Consider the following 15,691-nt stretch of genomic DNA (forward strand, 5'->3'; position numbering starts at 1 on the left):
GCCTTTTTGCCTTTGCGACGACTTTCCGTGTCCTGCTTCGCCTCATCATCATCATCATTAGCGTGAAGCTCCTCCCTGATGCCCATTGATTTCAAGTCCGCCCTTGCTTTCGGCCCATCTTTGGTCCTCTCCGGCATGTTGAGCAGGGTACCAAGCAGACTCTCGCACACGTTCTTCGTGATATGCATGACATCAAGGCTGTGAGGCACACGGTGGATCTTCCAGTACGGCAAGTCCCAGAAAACAGACCTCGTTTTCCATACCTTCAGCAGCGGCTCTTGCGCCTTTCGCTTCTTTCCCGGCTCTGGCGCCTTTTGCTTCTTTCCCGGCAGTGGGCAATCTTTCCAATTTTTCAACAACTCGTCTATTTCCTCGCCGCTCCTCGTACGCGGGCATCTTCGGGGTTCGGTTTCACCATCGAACAGATCCTTGCGTTTTCTCCATGGGTCTTCGTCGCGAAGCCACCTTCGATGTCCCATGAACACGGTTTTCGAAGACCCGGGATCTCTATCTACCTGGCGATACGTTGTGTCATCCATGCACCTGACGCATCCAGAAAATCCGGGGACCACCTGCCCCGCGAGATATCCGTAACCGAGATAGTCGTGCATCGTCGTGAGCAGTGCGGCTCTCATAGGGAAATATTCTTTCTCTGCGGCGTCCCACGTATTGGCATGCGTTTTCCACAGCGTGTCTAGCTCCTCTTTCAGCAGCCCCAGATACAGATTGATGTCGTTCCCTAGTTGTTTCGGCCCTTCAATTAGCATACTCATGTGAATGTACTTCCTCTTCATGCACAACCAGGGGGGAAGGTTATACATCCACACAAACACAGGCCAGGTGCTATGTGTGCTTCTCTGGCTGCCAAACGGATTGACTCCATCGGTGCTCGCGCCCAGCACGGTGTTCCTTGGATCGTTCCCAAATTCTGGGTGTTTGAAGTTCAACGCTTGCCACTGGCTCCCATCCTTAGGGTGACTCAGCATCTTGTCTTTTTTATTTATCTCCGGATCATTTGCGTCATCTTCTCGCTTCTTCTCCTCCCTATCCGCGTGCCAGCGCAAGAGCTTTGCTACCTTAGGGTCCGCGAAATACCGCTGCAGACGAGGAGTGATCGGAAAGTACCACACCACTTTTCGAGGAGCTTTCTTCCGCTTCTTGTATCGAGTGACGCCGCGCACCGGACATATGGTAGACTGTGCGTGCTCGTCCTGATAAATGATGCAATTGTTCATGCACACATGGTATTTCACGTGCGGTAAATCCAGAGGACACATGATTTTCTTCGCCTCCTCGAAACTGGTCGGGCACTTGTTCCCCTTGGGAAGACGTTCGTGCCAGAATGACATGTTCTCGTCGAAGCATGCGTCGGTCATTTTGTGTTTTACTTTCATCTCTAGAGCCATGAGCGTTACTTTCAGGCGGGTATCCTCGGGCCTGCATCCTTCATACAATGGAGTAACCGCGTCTATCTCCAGTTGATCCAGCTTGGCTTTCTCTCGGGCGGTAGCTCTTGCGTTATCCGTCTGCTTGAGAAGCAGCTCTTGAATATGAGGGTCCTGCACCCAGCCCATCGATGGTCCATCGTCGTCTGCTCCGGCATCTTCATCTTCATGATCATGCCCTTCGTCTGCTCCGGCATCTTCCTCATCATCATGTCCGACATCTTCTACATGATGACTGTGTACTGCATCTACTTCGTGATCATGTCCTGGAGATTTTTTCGTCTTCTCGCCCGCCCTCGCCGCGGTTGTCTTGCTGCCCTTCCTCATTTCTTGCCGACCGGCCCCCATGGACGACTTAATAATCATCTTCATCACCTTGCCACCGATAGCCATCCATGAAACCACGCAAGAGCAGGTGGTCCCGCACCTATACGGAATCCGGGTCCATAAGGCTCCTCAGCTTGCATCTTCGACACGGACATCTTATCTCCGTCTCGTTATTTCGAAGCATCTCGGCCTTCGCGGAGCTCAAAAACCTATTCACGATGCCTTCGGTCATCGTGCGGACCATGGTCGCCTGGGGGGTAGAGCAAAACGATATTTTAGAACCAAGAAAAAATTTGGCATGACTTTGCCTAAAAATAGGACCAAAAAGAATGCATAGTGCCAAAATTCTCGCCGAAACGGAAATGAATCAACATTCCGGCAAAATATTGGCAACTATCGCATTTCAAATACCGGTACCTGCAAACACAAACATATATGAAACACCACAAACATATGCAACACCAGAAACATACATAGATCTAGCTAGGTCCTAAAAAGTGCATGTGCACGTTGTTGGAGGGAGAAAAAAGTAGATCTACAACATAAAGAAAGCTTTCCCCTTACTTACCTATCAAAAAAGGTAATTTAACCACTTAATTTGGATGAATCTATGGTGTAAATGAGGTGAGGAGGAGGAGGCACCCGAGACAATCTTGGAGGAGGAGGTGGAGAGAATGAAGTGGGGAAAGTGAGTGTGTAGGTGGCTGTCCAAAATATCTAGCTGGTCCCAGGTTACTAATGGCGCATCACCAACAAATGCGCCATTAGTAACCCTGGTTACTAATGGCGCACCAGCTGGCGGTGCGCCATTTGTAGTTTTGCAAAAACAAAAAAACAAAAAAACAAAAAAACAAAAAATGATAGTAGTGGCGCACGTGGTGACTGGTGCGTCATAACTAGTTAAAACTAGTAATGGCGCACTGCGCCCCGGTGCGCCATTAGTATTTTTGGAAAAAAGAAAAGAAAAAAATTGTTAGTAGTGGCGCACCATGGTTGTGGTGCGCCATTAGTATTTTTGGAAAAAGAAAAAATGTTAGTAGTGGCGCACCATAGTTGTGGTGCGCCATTAGTGTCTATCACACTAATGGCGCACCAGCACACGGTGCGGCACTGCTATATAGTAGTGGCGCACCGCATGTCTAGTGTGCCATTAGTGTGCATATTGTCTATAGCCCTTTTCCTAGTAGTGATCCAGCCGAGTGAGGACTTATGGCCGTCGAAATACATAAGGGAGTCGGTGACCAAGCCGTCGTACCCCGGGATGGAAGAGGAGGTGCACCAGATAGGGTGGGAGAGAAGTGAACCAGAGAGGAAGGGAGGAGCCATACCTTCAAAACTGCCAGCAGCCAAAAAAAGGCCACACGCCGTGACCACCGCCTACCGGCGCCTTGATGCCCGAGCGACCGAGGAAGCCAACCATGCAATATCACCTACGAACGCCACCAAGATGCCATCGTCTCACCAACCGGGGGGCGCCACTCTGGCGGCCGTAGCCCTTTCTAAGAGAGACATAACGACGAGAACATCGCCGCCACTGTCACCGATGACCGCACGAGCTTGCTCCGGTGGCGACGAGGGGGGAAGGAGAGTGGTGGCGGCGCTAGGAGGTACCCTAGTCGCCTCCCTTGTCGCTGGTGTGAGGGGCGTGCTCCTGGAATCGCCAGGAAGCTAATGCGCACTACTAGGGAAAACCCTAGCAGTAGCGCAGGAATAATGCCTATCAGTAGCGTTGGGTACGACGCTACTAGTAAGGCGCTACAGTTAAAGGTTAGCAGTAGCGTCTGTTAACCCACGCTACTGCTATATCGACTTAGTAGTAGCGTTTTCACTAAAGAGTGCTACTGGTAATTACTAGTAGCGCTTCTCTCAGCTCGCGCTACTACTATTATTTCGTATTTCACTTTTATTTCATGTTGTATTCATACACCTTTATACAAGTTTTCATACAACAGCAATTTAGAGATTATTTTTACATCATAATGAGTTATTACATCACAGGGTGAAAGAACCGTGGACTAGTTTCAAGTGGATGGACAACTAATCCACGGTTCTTTCACCCAATAATATAATAAAAATCATCATCATCATATCATTAACAACTTATCATCATAATACATCATTGTCATACAAAAACTCCTCATGATCATCGTTTTCATCAATGAGACATCACATAGCAAGTTGGTCACTAGTCATAATCACAACTACTACTCATCATCAAATCTAACACATTGTACAACATAATAAACATATTGTACCTCATAGGACCTACTACATTCTCTTAGGACCTACTATATTGTCTAAGGTAAAATAGCAAAAAACAAGATAGCCCCTGACTCTCCATTATGGAGAATGGAGATTATTCTGTCTCCAATTCCTGCCTTTCGCTTAATGTTGCTTCCAAGAACCTCCTTACGACTGTCCAAACATTTTTTCCATTCTTTGATTAGCATGTGTTCACCGGTTTTGGAAATCCGATATGCACAGGTGAGATCCGTAGGATGACCTGGCTGTATATTCAGAACATCAAGGCGACCATTCTGATACATCAGATGAGGCACACAATCCATCGGGATTTTCTGTTGAAAAACATAGTAATAACTTCGTAGTTAGCAATGATGTACTAGTTTTAGAAGTATGCAAAAGATGCACGGATGTCGTAATAGTAAAAAATCTTACCAGGGTATCTCCATAGAAGTTACCGTGGTTCAACACGTGCACTAGTGGCACGTATTCACCATAATTTGGAGGAGTTCGATAGTAGGTATTGTAATTCTCAAGATCAGTACAAAATGCGATCAGATGATTTTTCTCCTTATAAGTTAATTCGGAGCCATCGGTGTAGTGGGTTTTGTCTACCATCTTCTACACATTCTTTGAAGAATGAAAATAAGCCGTCAATGGAAATAAGCTGTCAACTATTTTAAAATAAACAATATAAAATATAAATGAGTTAATAACTATGTTTGAGAAACTCACATAGCGGTAGAATCGGAAGCGTATCAACAAAGACCCAAATGTCCATATTGTCTTGCTCGATGTCAGGATCACCAAGATCCATGGTGACAATCATATCCTCATAAAAACCATACATTTTGCAAAGTGCTTTCCAATTTTGGCAACCAAAATGGGTTACGCTCTGAGAATTGTACAGATTTACTTCAAAATCCATATCATGATGGGTCCTTAGGTGTATTTTCTTTGTTTCAAAATTTTCATGGTCTTCAAAACCCATCCTCTCCAAGACATAGCGTCTTGCATGGCATGGGATAAGCTAGTCGAATTGCAAAAGATGAAAATTAGACGTTGAAATAGTTGAAGTCGTGCTTAATTACGAAAAAAACACTTGTCGTCGTTGCGTACCGTTTCAACATCGAAGGTCCCCTCGAGCTTAATGCTGAAGCACCGATCTTCGTCCATGTGAGGCCTGTCGCACAGACCTCGATTGTCGTGGCACCAGCTGCACTCCCCCGGAAGACTTTCGTTGTCCGAGTACGACATTTCCTGCGGTCATAATTCAAAGATTAAACTTGTACAATTAAATATATGTACTAAAAAAACCTAAATGAGATCATTATTATTCATCACGGGTTGACTCTCGGTCTGTCGAAATGTCGTTTAATTATTTTTCAAGAAAATCCAGGCGACTCGATATTTCCTACATATTCTAGCACAAGTCATGCCAGAATTCACAGAAAAATACGGGTAAAAAAGGACATATCGAGCGTCTGAAATTTGCCGAAACGGAAATTAATCAACACTCCGGCAAAACATAGGCCACTCGGAGGTGTAACCTGAACATGACCGGCCACTTGGGCAACCACATATCCTATTTGAGCAACACAAGATATACATGTTTTAATCTACATCATATCTTATAGGACTCATATTGACATGGAGATTTGACTGGTCTCACCTCGAGGCCGGAGGGGGTCGATGACGGGGACGACGGCGGGGATGATGGAGGGGCTCCTTGATTTCTGCAAAAACAAAAACCCTATAAGTTATCACTAATACATCCCGAAGAATTGCTTAAACTAAAAAAATAACAACAAATATGACATGTTCAACTAGTTCTATTAATTCAACTAGTTCTTACTAAATATAAACTTACTATAAATAGAAAAAAACTAGTTCTTTCTAAAAATAAAGTAGTTCAACTAGTTATATTAATTTTCTTACTAAAAATACATTAGTTCTATTAATTCAACTAGTTTATTAATTTACTTACTAAACTAGGTCAACTAAAAGTAAACTAGTTCAACTAGTTTATTAATTTACTTACTAATTATTTTAAACACTTACTAAAAATAGTAAAAAAACTACATTATACAATAGTAAAAAACATCTACTATTAATCATATTGCCCTAGTTAACTAGTACCATCACTACTACTAATTAACATCTAATACTACTAAAAATCATTATCTATGAACCCTAAATTAACATCTACTACTACTAAAAAGCATCTACTAACTAAGTAGAGAGAGAGGGGGTGGGGGAGGGGTGGGGGAGGGGTGGGGGGCTTACAGAGAGGGGAGAGACGGTGGCGGGGAGGTGCTCGGCGACGGAGGTAGGGGCGGCGAGGGCGGGCTCGGGATCGGGAGGCGGCGGTCCTGGGCGGGCTCGGGCGGCGGCGGCGAGGTCGAGGGCGGCGGCGGTGAGGTCGAGGGCGGGCTCGGGATCGGTAGGCGGCGGTCCTGGGCGGGCTCGGGCGGCGGCGGCGAGGTCGAGGGCGGCGGCGGTGAGGTCGAGGGCGGCGACGGCGAGGTCGAGAGCGGCGGCGGCGGTGAGGTTGAGGGCGGCCTCGGGCGGCGGCGGTGAGGGCAGGCTCGGGCTCGGGCGGCGGCGACAGAGGAGTAGGGGAACAGGGGGTAAGGAGGACTTAGCAAAATTTTGAGCCCGCGGGTGGTTAAGTCGAACTAGCAGTAGCGCTCTTAAGGAAATGCGCTATAGCTAAGTTAGCTAGAGCGCGTTTTAGAAAAAAAACGTTACTGCTAAAGGAAGCAGTTATTTTTTTGTTTATCCCAATATCAGTAGCGCTTTGTCCTGGAAAAACGCTACTGCTAAGTCTAAGCATGTAAAAACATCAAAAATATACATTGGTCATCATTGATCTTTTTGTGTAGAATCTAAATAGTCAACATGAATCTTCACCGTACCTGTATAGGCACAGGCGAAGATTCATATTGCAGCCACAAATCCTACACATATAGTTCAATGAAGACCAAGTACTCGAGATAGTTTGAGAAGTAACATATTTAAGGTGGTAAACACCTTGTTCGCTTAGCAGTATGAGACTAAACTTAATTAGTTGCGGTGATACTTAGCAGCAGCGAGGTTTGAAGAAAAACGCTGCTACTGAGTACTTTAGCAGTAGCGCATCCAGGAGAAGGGCGCTACAACTATATCTAGCCTGGAGGCAACGCCGTGGCAATTATAGTAGTAGCGCTTGTTTCACCTAGAGCGCTACTGCTATCGGGATGTTGGTAGCGCGGTTTCCTGGAGCTCGCTACTGCTAGTTAGTAGTAGCGTTTGTTTTTAAACCACGCTGCTGCTAAGATTTTGTGTATAAAGTTTTCCTAGTAGTGGCGCCTGGAAAAAATCTAGGCCTTCAATTATCCAAAAATCATTTGAATTTTTTTTTGAATCATAGAGGTCTAGTATAACCCCTCAAACAATCCTATGAATTTCCTTTGATTGAAAGAGCAACAACTTATAAAATAAAAAAAATTGGATTGTTTCCTACTTTGTATTTTAGCAACTTTTCAGGGTCCTCTTGCCAAACATTCGGGTTTTAATTTTTCTTTTGCGTTGAACTTTTGGGTTGCTCGAAGGAAATGTTGGCGGGTCTGAAAAAAATTAAGAAGCCTCCGCGAGCTAGGGTTTACCGCCATGGCGGCTGAGGGATCCTCTGTGCGCATGGCCGGCGCCGAAGGGTCGAAGGTGGCGGAGATGGGCCCGGAGTCCTCGCACGGGGGCTGGGGGCCCAGCTACGAGTTCGCGTTCGACGCAGAGAGCTTCTCCGACAGGGTGCTGCGGTTGGAGATCGTCGCCGCCGCCGCCGCCAGCGAAGACGTCGCCGGAGGATCCCTCCCTGACGGCGAGGATCCCCGCATGGAGGAAGGTGCGTACACCACAGAGTGACTCCAGCCACGCCGTCGGGTGGATTTAGCTGTCGATGCTTGGGCGAGTTTTGTTTGTTTGAATCCCTCTGTTCGCGTTAGTGTTTATAGGGCATTGGGAGAACCATCGAGGAAGTCCACAAGACTTGATGTCTGTCACTGTTAACAGTCTGGTGATTAGAGACATTCACCAAGTTTTGCTCGATGAATGCAATCTCAAATTTATAAAAAAAACTAGTTAACAGATTGTACCCTGTCCATGTGTCAGATCATAATAACATATTATCATCAAATCTGTATCTTTTTCTTTGTCCCCATCTTTATTTTCACTCTCAAACAACATTTGCGTTAACACTTAACCTGCTTGATAATCGCTTACTTTTGAGTTGAACAAACGAATACCAGTTGTATGCAGGTAAATGTGGTGATGGCTGCACCTTTCTCAATACGTGCAAGATACACACAAATTCTTATTTGAGCTCCTTGTTTCTCTTGTAGCTACTTGACTGGCTTCTGCTACTAGATGCTCTGCTAGCTCTATAGAATATTAAATTAATATAGATAATGGTGTGAAAGTTTGTCTACTAAAGTGTCAAAAAAAAGTTTGTCTACTATCTCTTACTTGAACAGGGCCATACAAAGTTCATATATACTCCCTCCGTCCCATAACGTAAGACGTCTTACATTATGGGACAGAGGGAGTATCATTTATGGTTACTTTACAGAGTGAGCTACGAGCATACTTAGATAGCCAAGCGAGTTGAATTTTTCTGATGTTATCTACTCCCTTCGTTTCAGTTTACAAGTCCTGCGCGTATACCTAGGTTGCCAATTTTATCACTCTAATATATATTATATAACACAAAAATTATACCGTTTGAAAATAGAACATCTGAAGTTTATATTAGTATATTTTTTGTTATATATGACTTGTATTAGGTTGGTCAAATTGATAACCTAGGAGTACGCGCACGCCCTGTAAACTGAGAGAGAGGAAGTAGTCGTTTTACCGTACTGCTAAAGATTAATGTTTCGACGTGCTTTTTTTCTTTAGAAAAAGGGATTACCCCGCCTCTGCATCAAATGATGCACACAACCATGTTTCGACATACTTTTAACAGCAGTTGACTATGCACCTATAGTAGAACAGAGTATTTCGGTATATTTTTAACAGCAGTTCTTCTATACCTTTTAGTTCCTTTCCTTGCATCTCCTTTGTTTCTCTCTTCTTGAGTATCTTGCAGGTGATGAAGGACGCAGTCTGAACTCTTCCTCTGCCATGGTAGGCACACCAGTTTTACGAGTAAAGACCATCTTCATCAATTCAGCGATTATTGCTGCAAGAAGTCCTTTCTTTCTCAAGGTAATACATATAACCTTCTTGATACATTTATTCTTTAAGTTAGTTCTTCTAACCAGCTTCATGCACTCTTTAGCTTTTCTCAAATGGCATGAAAGAATTTGTTCAGACACACACAACAGTTAGGGTTGTTGATTCAGGTAATGCAATAACTCAAATGTACATTCTTCCTTTTATAACCGATTCTAATTTACTGTTCTCATTTTTTGCTATTTTTTTATGTTTTGGAAATAAGAATGATTATCTATAATAAAAATGATATTTATCTTTCTGAGTTTCTGTCACTCATTTTTCTCTCTCTCCTTGATAATGAAATGGATACTCTCATTTCCCTCTTTAATTTACCCAAAAAGGATCCCCCGCTTTATATTATAAAGCAACCATCACCACAAACAACCGATCGAACCGATACAAACACACGCCACCACGACACACAACTCACACACCTAAGGCAAAATACAGAGATGCCGGGCAACGTCAGACCACACTGGCGACAACCAAGCAAACTAAAGATGAGCTAAGAAGGACCACTTGGAGATGACGGAGACCTCCACCACCGAGGAGGGGTGAGACAGACAATGACGAAGCAAGGACTCCTGGACGGCGCCTCCCAGAAGGATATGACCACAGAAAGCCGCCACCGTCCTATTTGCAGATCAAGTTTCAACCCGAAGCCACACACAAGGAGTGGGAGCACTGCGACTGAGCCTTCAAGAAGAATACGACGTCCATGGACGCCGCCACCGACGGCCAGTAAGAGAACTGGGCAGGTGATGTACCCCGGCACTCACGCCCCTTCGACACACCCCTGCACTGTCCACCACCTGCAGCCAAGCCTCCCGTGAAGCCATGGCTGCCCGCCCGCGCAGGTTTCGCCCCCGAACGCCACGCGTCCCGCTGCCAGGGCCGCCGTCCAGCATCCAGACACCCCTAAGACCATCCAAAGAGATAAACTTTGAACCACAAGGACATCCCCGACCGACGAGCAGCAGCATACGTCCCGCCTTGAACGTCGCCGGAGCTGCGACAACCTGCACACGGACGGGGAAAGGGGGAGGTAGGGGAGTGGACGCATCCGGACCGGCACACCCCTATACCAGCGACGGGTGGCCCGAGCACGTCGGCGCTGCCCATCCCTCCAGCCAACCTCCCCACTGGACACACCCCTGTGTCGCCCCACCACAGCGGCTAACGCAGACCCGCCCAAAGCCACCGACGCAGATCCGAGCACCGGCAAGGAGGACCCCCACGAACCGCCGCCTATCGACAAGAATACTCACCGGGGTGCCCATCTGCGCTGCCGCCGTCGTCCAGCCGACGGAAAGCCTGGAGCCCGACCAACACGCCCACCTGCCACCGCCGCTGCGCATCCACCATCACCAGCCACGGCAGGGGCGGACGCCCACAGCCCGCGCCGCCTGGGCCCAGATCTGGCTGTCCGACGCCGCTGGAGCCCACCGCGCACCACCACCGCTGTAGCCCCTTCACAGCGCCGCCCACAACCCGCTAGTCCGCCGCCGGCTGCTGCCGCCGTGCCACCGCCCGACCCAGAAGCCCGCGCCCGCCGCTGCCAACACTGGCCGAGCTTTGCCCGCTAGTACGTCGAGGAAGCGGCGAGAGGAGGGAGGTGCGAGGAGAGGTGGCTCGCCGCGGCGCTAGGGATCCCCCCCCCCCCCCCCCCGGCGCTCACGGGAGCGTCACGAGGGGAAGGGAGGACACGGAGTCCCCCCAGGCTGCTGGCCGAAGAAGGCGAAGGAGATGGCCCCCTCTTTAATTTCACCTACCAGCAAATGGATATTTTGTCCACACTCCTCTGCATGGCTGTATTTACCTAATGCCGATAGTCTATACTAATAACCATTTACACACCAAAAAGCCTACATTTTTTTGTTTAGTTCTTTGTCAAATTGGTTCCTTAATCCTTCTGTTTTTGTGTTTTCTTTCTACTTGGAACAGATGAACACGCCTTTATGGAGCTTTTAGGGTTTATATACAGTGGAAAGTTGACAAGTACTGAGCCCACTCTTCTGCTCGACATCTTGATGGCTGCTGACAAATTTGAAGTCGTTTCTTGCATGAGGCATTGCTGTCACTTGCTCACAAGTTTGCCTTTGACCACAAAATCTGCACTTCTCTACCTAGACCATCCGTGCTCCACTTTGATGGCAGCTGAAGTTCAGCGTTTGATAGTAGCAGCCAAGGAATTCCTTTGCCACAAATACAAGGATTTTACTAAGTGAGTTGTCCCCATTGCATGAAGCGACTGTTTCCTTTTCTACTCAGAGAAATGTAGACATGCAGTACCATGCATAAGGTGTACTAAGGGTATGTTTTTTCTCTTTTCAGGTTCCAGCATGAACTGATGAACTTCCCTCTGGTTGGGATTGAAGCCATCTTTTCAAGTACCAACCTACAAGTACTAATTGAAGATGAGATATATACCTTTATGCTAAAGTGGGCTCGTGCGCGATACCCTGAGTTGGACGAAAGACGCACTATCTTGAGTTCTCGTTTACTTCCATTGGTTCGCTTCAGTCATATGAGTTTTGCTGTACTGCGGGAGGTTCTAACATGCACCGATGATGATATAGACCATGATCAAGTAAATAAGTGCATCGCTGAGATACTTCTACACAAAGCTTACCCAGCACACGCGCATGGTGATCTTTCTGTAGACACGGCAACCTGCAGGCAATTTGAAGAGCGAACTTACATGTACAAACCTTTGAGGTTAGTTGCATTTGATGGACCGCATCCACAGGTTATAACTTACTGGGATCTAAAGCGTGAGGAGTGCTCCCAATTTTTCTCTTCTGAACGGAACCATCGTCCAGGGATTATCTCGCATCTGCTGCATCATGCAGGGCTCGACTTGTTTCTCGTAGCACAATGTTACAGGAACCACGTGAGTGAGCTGTGCACCTTTGGCCTATCATTATACATCCGCCAGAGCTCAAGGCGGGCACGTGTGACATTAGAGTATGAGTTTGCTGCAAAGACAAAGGCGTTGCGGAAATTTGTGAGCAGATTTCAGGTCAAGGCTAGGGGTTCCAAGCTCGGATGCGGTGATTTCTTTGGTACTCCATGGTCGACTTTCATTGCTAACGACAACCTCTTCATCGACGGCGTGCTGCATCTCAGAGCTGATTGGACTGTGCTGGAGCAGTCGGAGTTATGAACTTGATATCTCACACTACAAAATTATAGGCCCGACACTGACCCGGATCACGGCCTAATATGTCAAATTAGTTGTTGCTTCTTCATGACCCTGTTCTGGTTATTGCAAGATATATTGCTCCTTCGTCCGTGAGAGCTGTAGCTGGGAGCTTTTTGGTAACTTGTAATTGTGTCTCGGATCGGATGTATCTTTTCTTGGAGCGCTTGGCGTGACATGTATAGATTTGGAGGTTCATCCCAGTTTGCTTTACTTTTTTTTTTCTAACAACTAATTATTAGTGGATTCAATCCGGAGATGTATGCCTCCTAGGTTGCTTGCCATGTACGTCCTCTCCTCCGCGCTTGGTGGGTAGCGGCATGGGACGGCGTCTCGAGCGGCGGCGCGTGCTGGAAGCGGTGGCACTGATGCGAGGGCGGCATGAGATTTGTGGTGTGGGTGACCGTGGCGTCTGCGGGTGTGTCTTGCGTGCCAGTGAGGTCCTAGGCGCCGGCATGGTCGAGATGGCTTGGTGTCGGGTGTCATGAATCTGGCTTGTGGGGGGGGGGGGGGGGGGCACCTGGTCGACATTGACGCAGGTCTTCGATGTTGTGCGCCCCTTCCTTGTCACTTGGTGGTGGCGTCTATCCGAGGTGGGCCCCATACCAGGACTGTGCGGGCCGATGTCGTATAGGACTGGCTACCTTCCATGTTTCGACCAGTGCCAAGAGGTGTGGATATGCCGCCAGGTGGGTCATGGATGTGTCCCCTCCCTTGACCGTCGGGGGCTCACTCTTTGCTCACCGGGGTAGGGTGAGCCATTGGTGTCCTGATTTGCTTATGCTCATGATCCGGGCACGAGCCTAGGGGATGTCCAGGAGTGGGGAAGGAGTAGCCTTTCTGCCTGTTCCACTGGTGTTCGGTGGTTGTAGGCTTTAGAAGGGGCGAGCTCGGGGCCATGGATGTCGGGGCAGCGGCCCTAGATTACGGGATTCATGGATGGCTCTCCAGCAAGCAACATTGAGACTAGTGTTGGGAGAGTGCTTCGACCATGTGGGTGGCGAGGTGCGTTGTGCGGGGAGGTCCTGGCAAAGCTGTCAAATGAGGTTGGAGGGCCCAAGAGAAAGCTATGAACCTCGGTGGCGATGAGCCGATGACTATGCCTGCGTGTGTCGCCTTCCTCTTGGGGTGTCACTGTGGCACTCTCCATACCTTCTGACACTCAGGGTGAAAACCCTTGCCCCCTCTGGCGGGCACGACAGTAACGACTTTGTGTCGTGACCCTCTTGGGTTAGGGTTGGCATAAAAGCCACGAATCAAAGAGCAAACCAAAGAACAAACCAAAGCCGGAAAAAACCCAGAACTTTTGGTTTTTGTCGCAACTACAGAAAAAATTGGTTTTCACCTGTATCTACCAAAATTAATTTGTTTGGTTCGGTTTATACCTGTTAATCAAAATAGATAAGTGAACTCGCAGTACAAAGGTCAAGAATCCTATTTCCTGTGTGGGTGGGGGATAGCCACCTAAGCAGTCCCGCCCGCGGTAGTGGGTTGGCTCATTTCTCCAGTTTTGTGTTTTTCCTCTCCTTTCCATCCGTTTCGTGAGCCAATTCGTCATTTTTTTGCGTTTTTTTCGGTTTCCTTTGTTCTTCTTTCCTTTTCCTTCGTCATTTTTTGTTTTTATTAATTTTTCTAATTTCGTGAACTTTTAAAATTTGGGAACATTTTTTTATTTTATTTTTGCATTTTTTGGAGTTTGGAAACAATTTTTCAAATGGCGAATATTTTTTGAAATTTTGGAACAAATTTTTATTAAACGAAATTTTTAAAAATTCTTGAAATTCTATCAATTTTGGGAACATATTTGAAATTCATGAACTTTTTTGAAATGTGTGAACATATTTTGAATCAACTAATATTATTTTAATTTAACCAACATTTTATGGTTGAAAATTAGTGATTTAAAAAAAAGGTTCATGATTTTTTTGTATGAAAAATATTTTTCAAAATTTTGAACATTATTTGAAATCTGAGAACATTTTCCAAATTCGCAAAAACAATATCCAAAATCCAGAATATCTTTTGAAACCAGGTACAATTTTTAAATTTGTGATTATAAAAACTTTTTCAAAATTAATGAACATTTTTTAAATTCGTACCTTTTTTGGAATTTTCAAAAACTAATAAAGAGGCAAAATAATAAAAAAATTAAAACAAAGAAGGAAAAAAGGAAGAACGCTCGTCGCACGTGGGCTGGCCCAATTTCTTGCGTGGGGAGCGAGGGATATGCGTTAGCTTCTCCTGATGTCGCTAAGGACGCTGCGAGACCTAGGTCACTCGCTTGGGCCAACTACACCTATGTGCCACTATTGAAGGCCCAACTTACATCACTCGTTCGCATCATAGATGAGCACCACATCGCTTGGCTAGGAGAATGGGATATCCATCTGAGTAAGGACTTATGTCAGTCGATATTTGTAGCTTTCATATGGGTTTCGGGATATGAAACCAGGACCCAACCTACGCCACCATCACCTTACTAGCAAGGGAGTTGGCGACCAAGTTGTTAACCCGGGATGGAAGAGGAGAGTGAGCCGAAGAGGGAGGGATGAGCCATACCTTCAATCTGGTCGGAGCCGAAAAAGGCCACGCCGCGACCACAGTCCGCTGGGGCCTTGTCGCCCAAGCGACCAATGAAGCCTGCCATTACACTAGTAGAAAACTGGGCTTTGGTCACAGGGCAATATTCACATTAGTCCCGGTTCAATCACGAATCGGGACTAATGTGAGCATTTGTCCCGGTTCGTGCGGCCAGGGGCCTGCCGGGCCTCGTGGGGGCATTGGTCCCGGTTGGTGGGACAAACCGGGACCGATGGGCCTCGCTCCTGGCCCACCACCATTGGTCCCGGTTGGTGGCTTGAACCGGGACCAGAGGCTCACCCTTTAGTCCCGGTTCATACCACAAACCGGGACTAAAGGGTTGGTCCTAGTTGCGGTCAGAGTTTAGTCCCACCTCGCCAACCGAAGGGCGCTCACACCGGTTTATAAGCCCGTCCCTCTCTGCCTTGTTGAGCTCCTCCCAAAGTGAAAATAGATGCCCTTATACAGGGAATTTGTCCTAAATTCAGAGTAAATTTTTTTGAATTTCATAGAAATTTATTATGAATTTAGGTTGAATTTTCTCTATAGGCATCTACATTCATTTTTTTATAGTAAATAAAATAAATAAACCTTAATAAAATAAATAAACCTTAATAAAATACGTATATAGTACGTAGCGTCG

At 46.6% G+C, this 15,691-nt stretch overlaps 1 protein-coding gene across 1 annotated transcript; it reads left to right on the forward strand.

Annotated features, from left to right (window-relative positions):
* Positions 1–9,984: 9,984 nt before the first annotated feature.
* LOC123121143 (BTB/POZ domain-containing protein POB1-like) lies at positions 9,985–12,639 on the forward strand. Its single transcript, XM_044541072.1, has 2 exons — positions 9,985–10,007; positions 11,601–12,639. The coding sequence occupies exons 1-2, from the start codon at positions 9,985–9,987 to the stop codon at positions 12,430–12,432; spliced, it is 855 nt and encodes a 284-aa protein (XP_044397007.1). The 3' UTR covers positions 12,433–12,639.
* Positions 12,640–15,691: the final 3,052 nt, after the last annotated feature.

Source organism: Triticum aestivum, chromosome 5D, assembly GCF_018294505.1.
Source record: "Triticum aestivum cultivar Chinese Spring chromosome 5D, IWGSC CS RefSeq v2.1, whole genome shotgun sequence".
Lineage (NCBI taxonomy): Eukaryota > Viridiplantae > Streptophyta > Magnoliopsida > Poales > Poaceae > Triticum > Triticum aestivum.

What these genes read in the sequence shown, in the direction of transcription:
- LOC123121143 (XM_044541072.1), top strand. Translation starts at nt 9,985, where the DNA reads ATGGACGCCGCCACCGACGGCCA. An exon ending in GACGCCGCCACCGACGGCCA is followed by an intron (nt 10,008 to 11,600) that starts GTAAGAGAACTG and finishes TTCTCTTTTCAG; the next exon opens with GTTCCAGCATGAACTGATGA.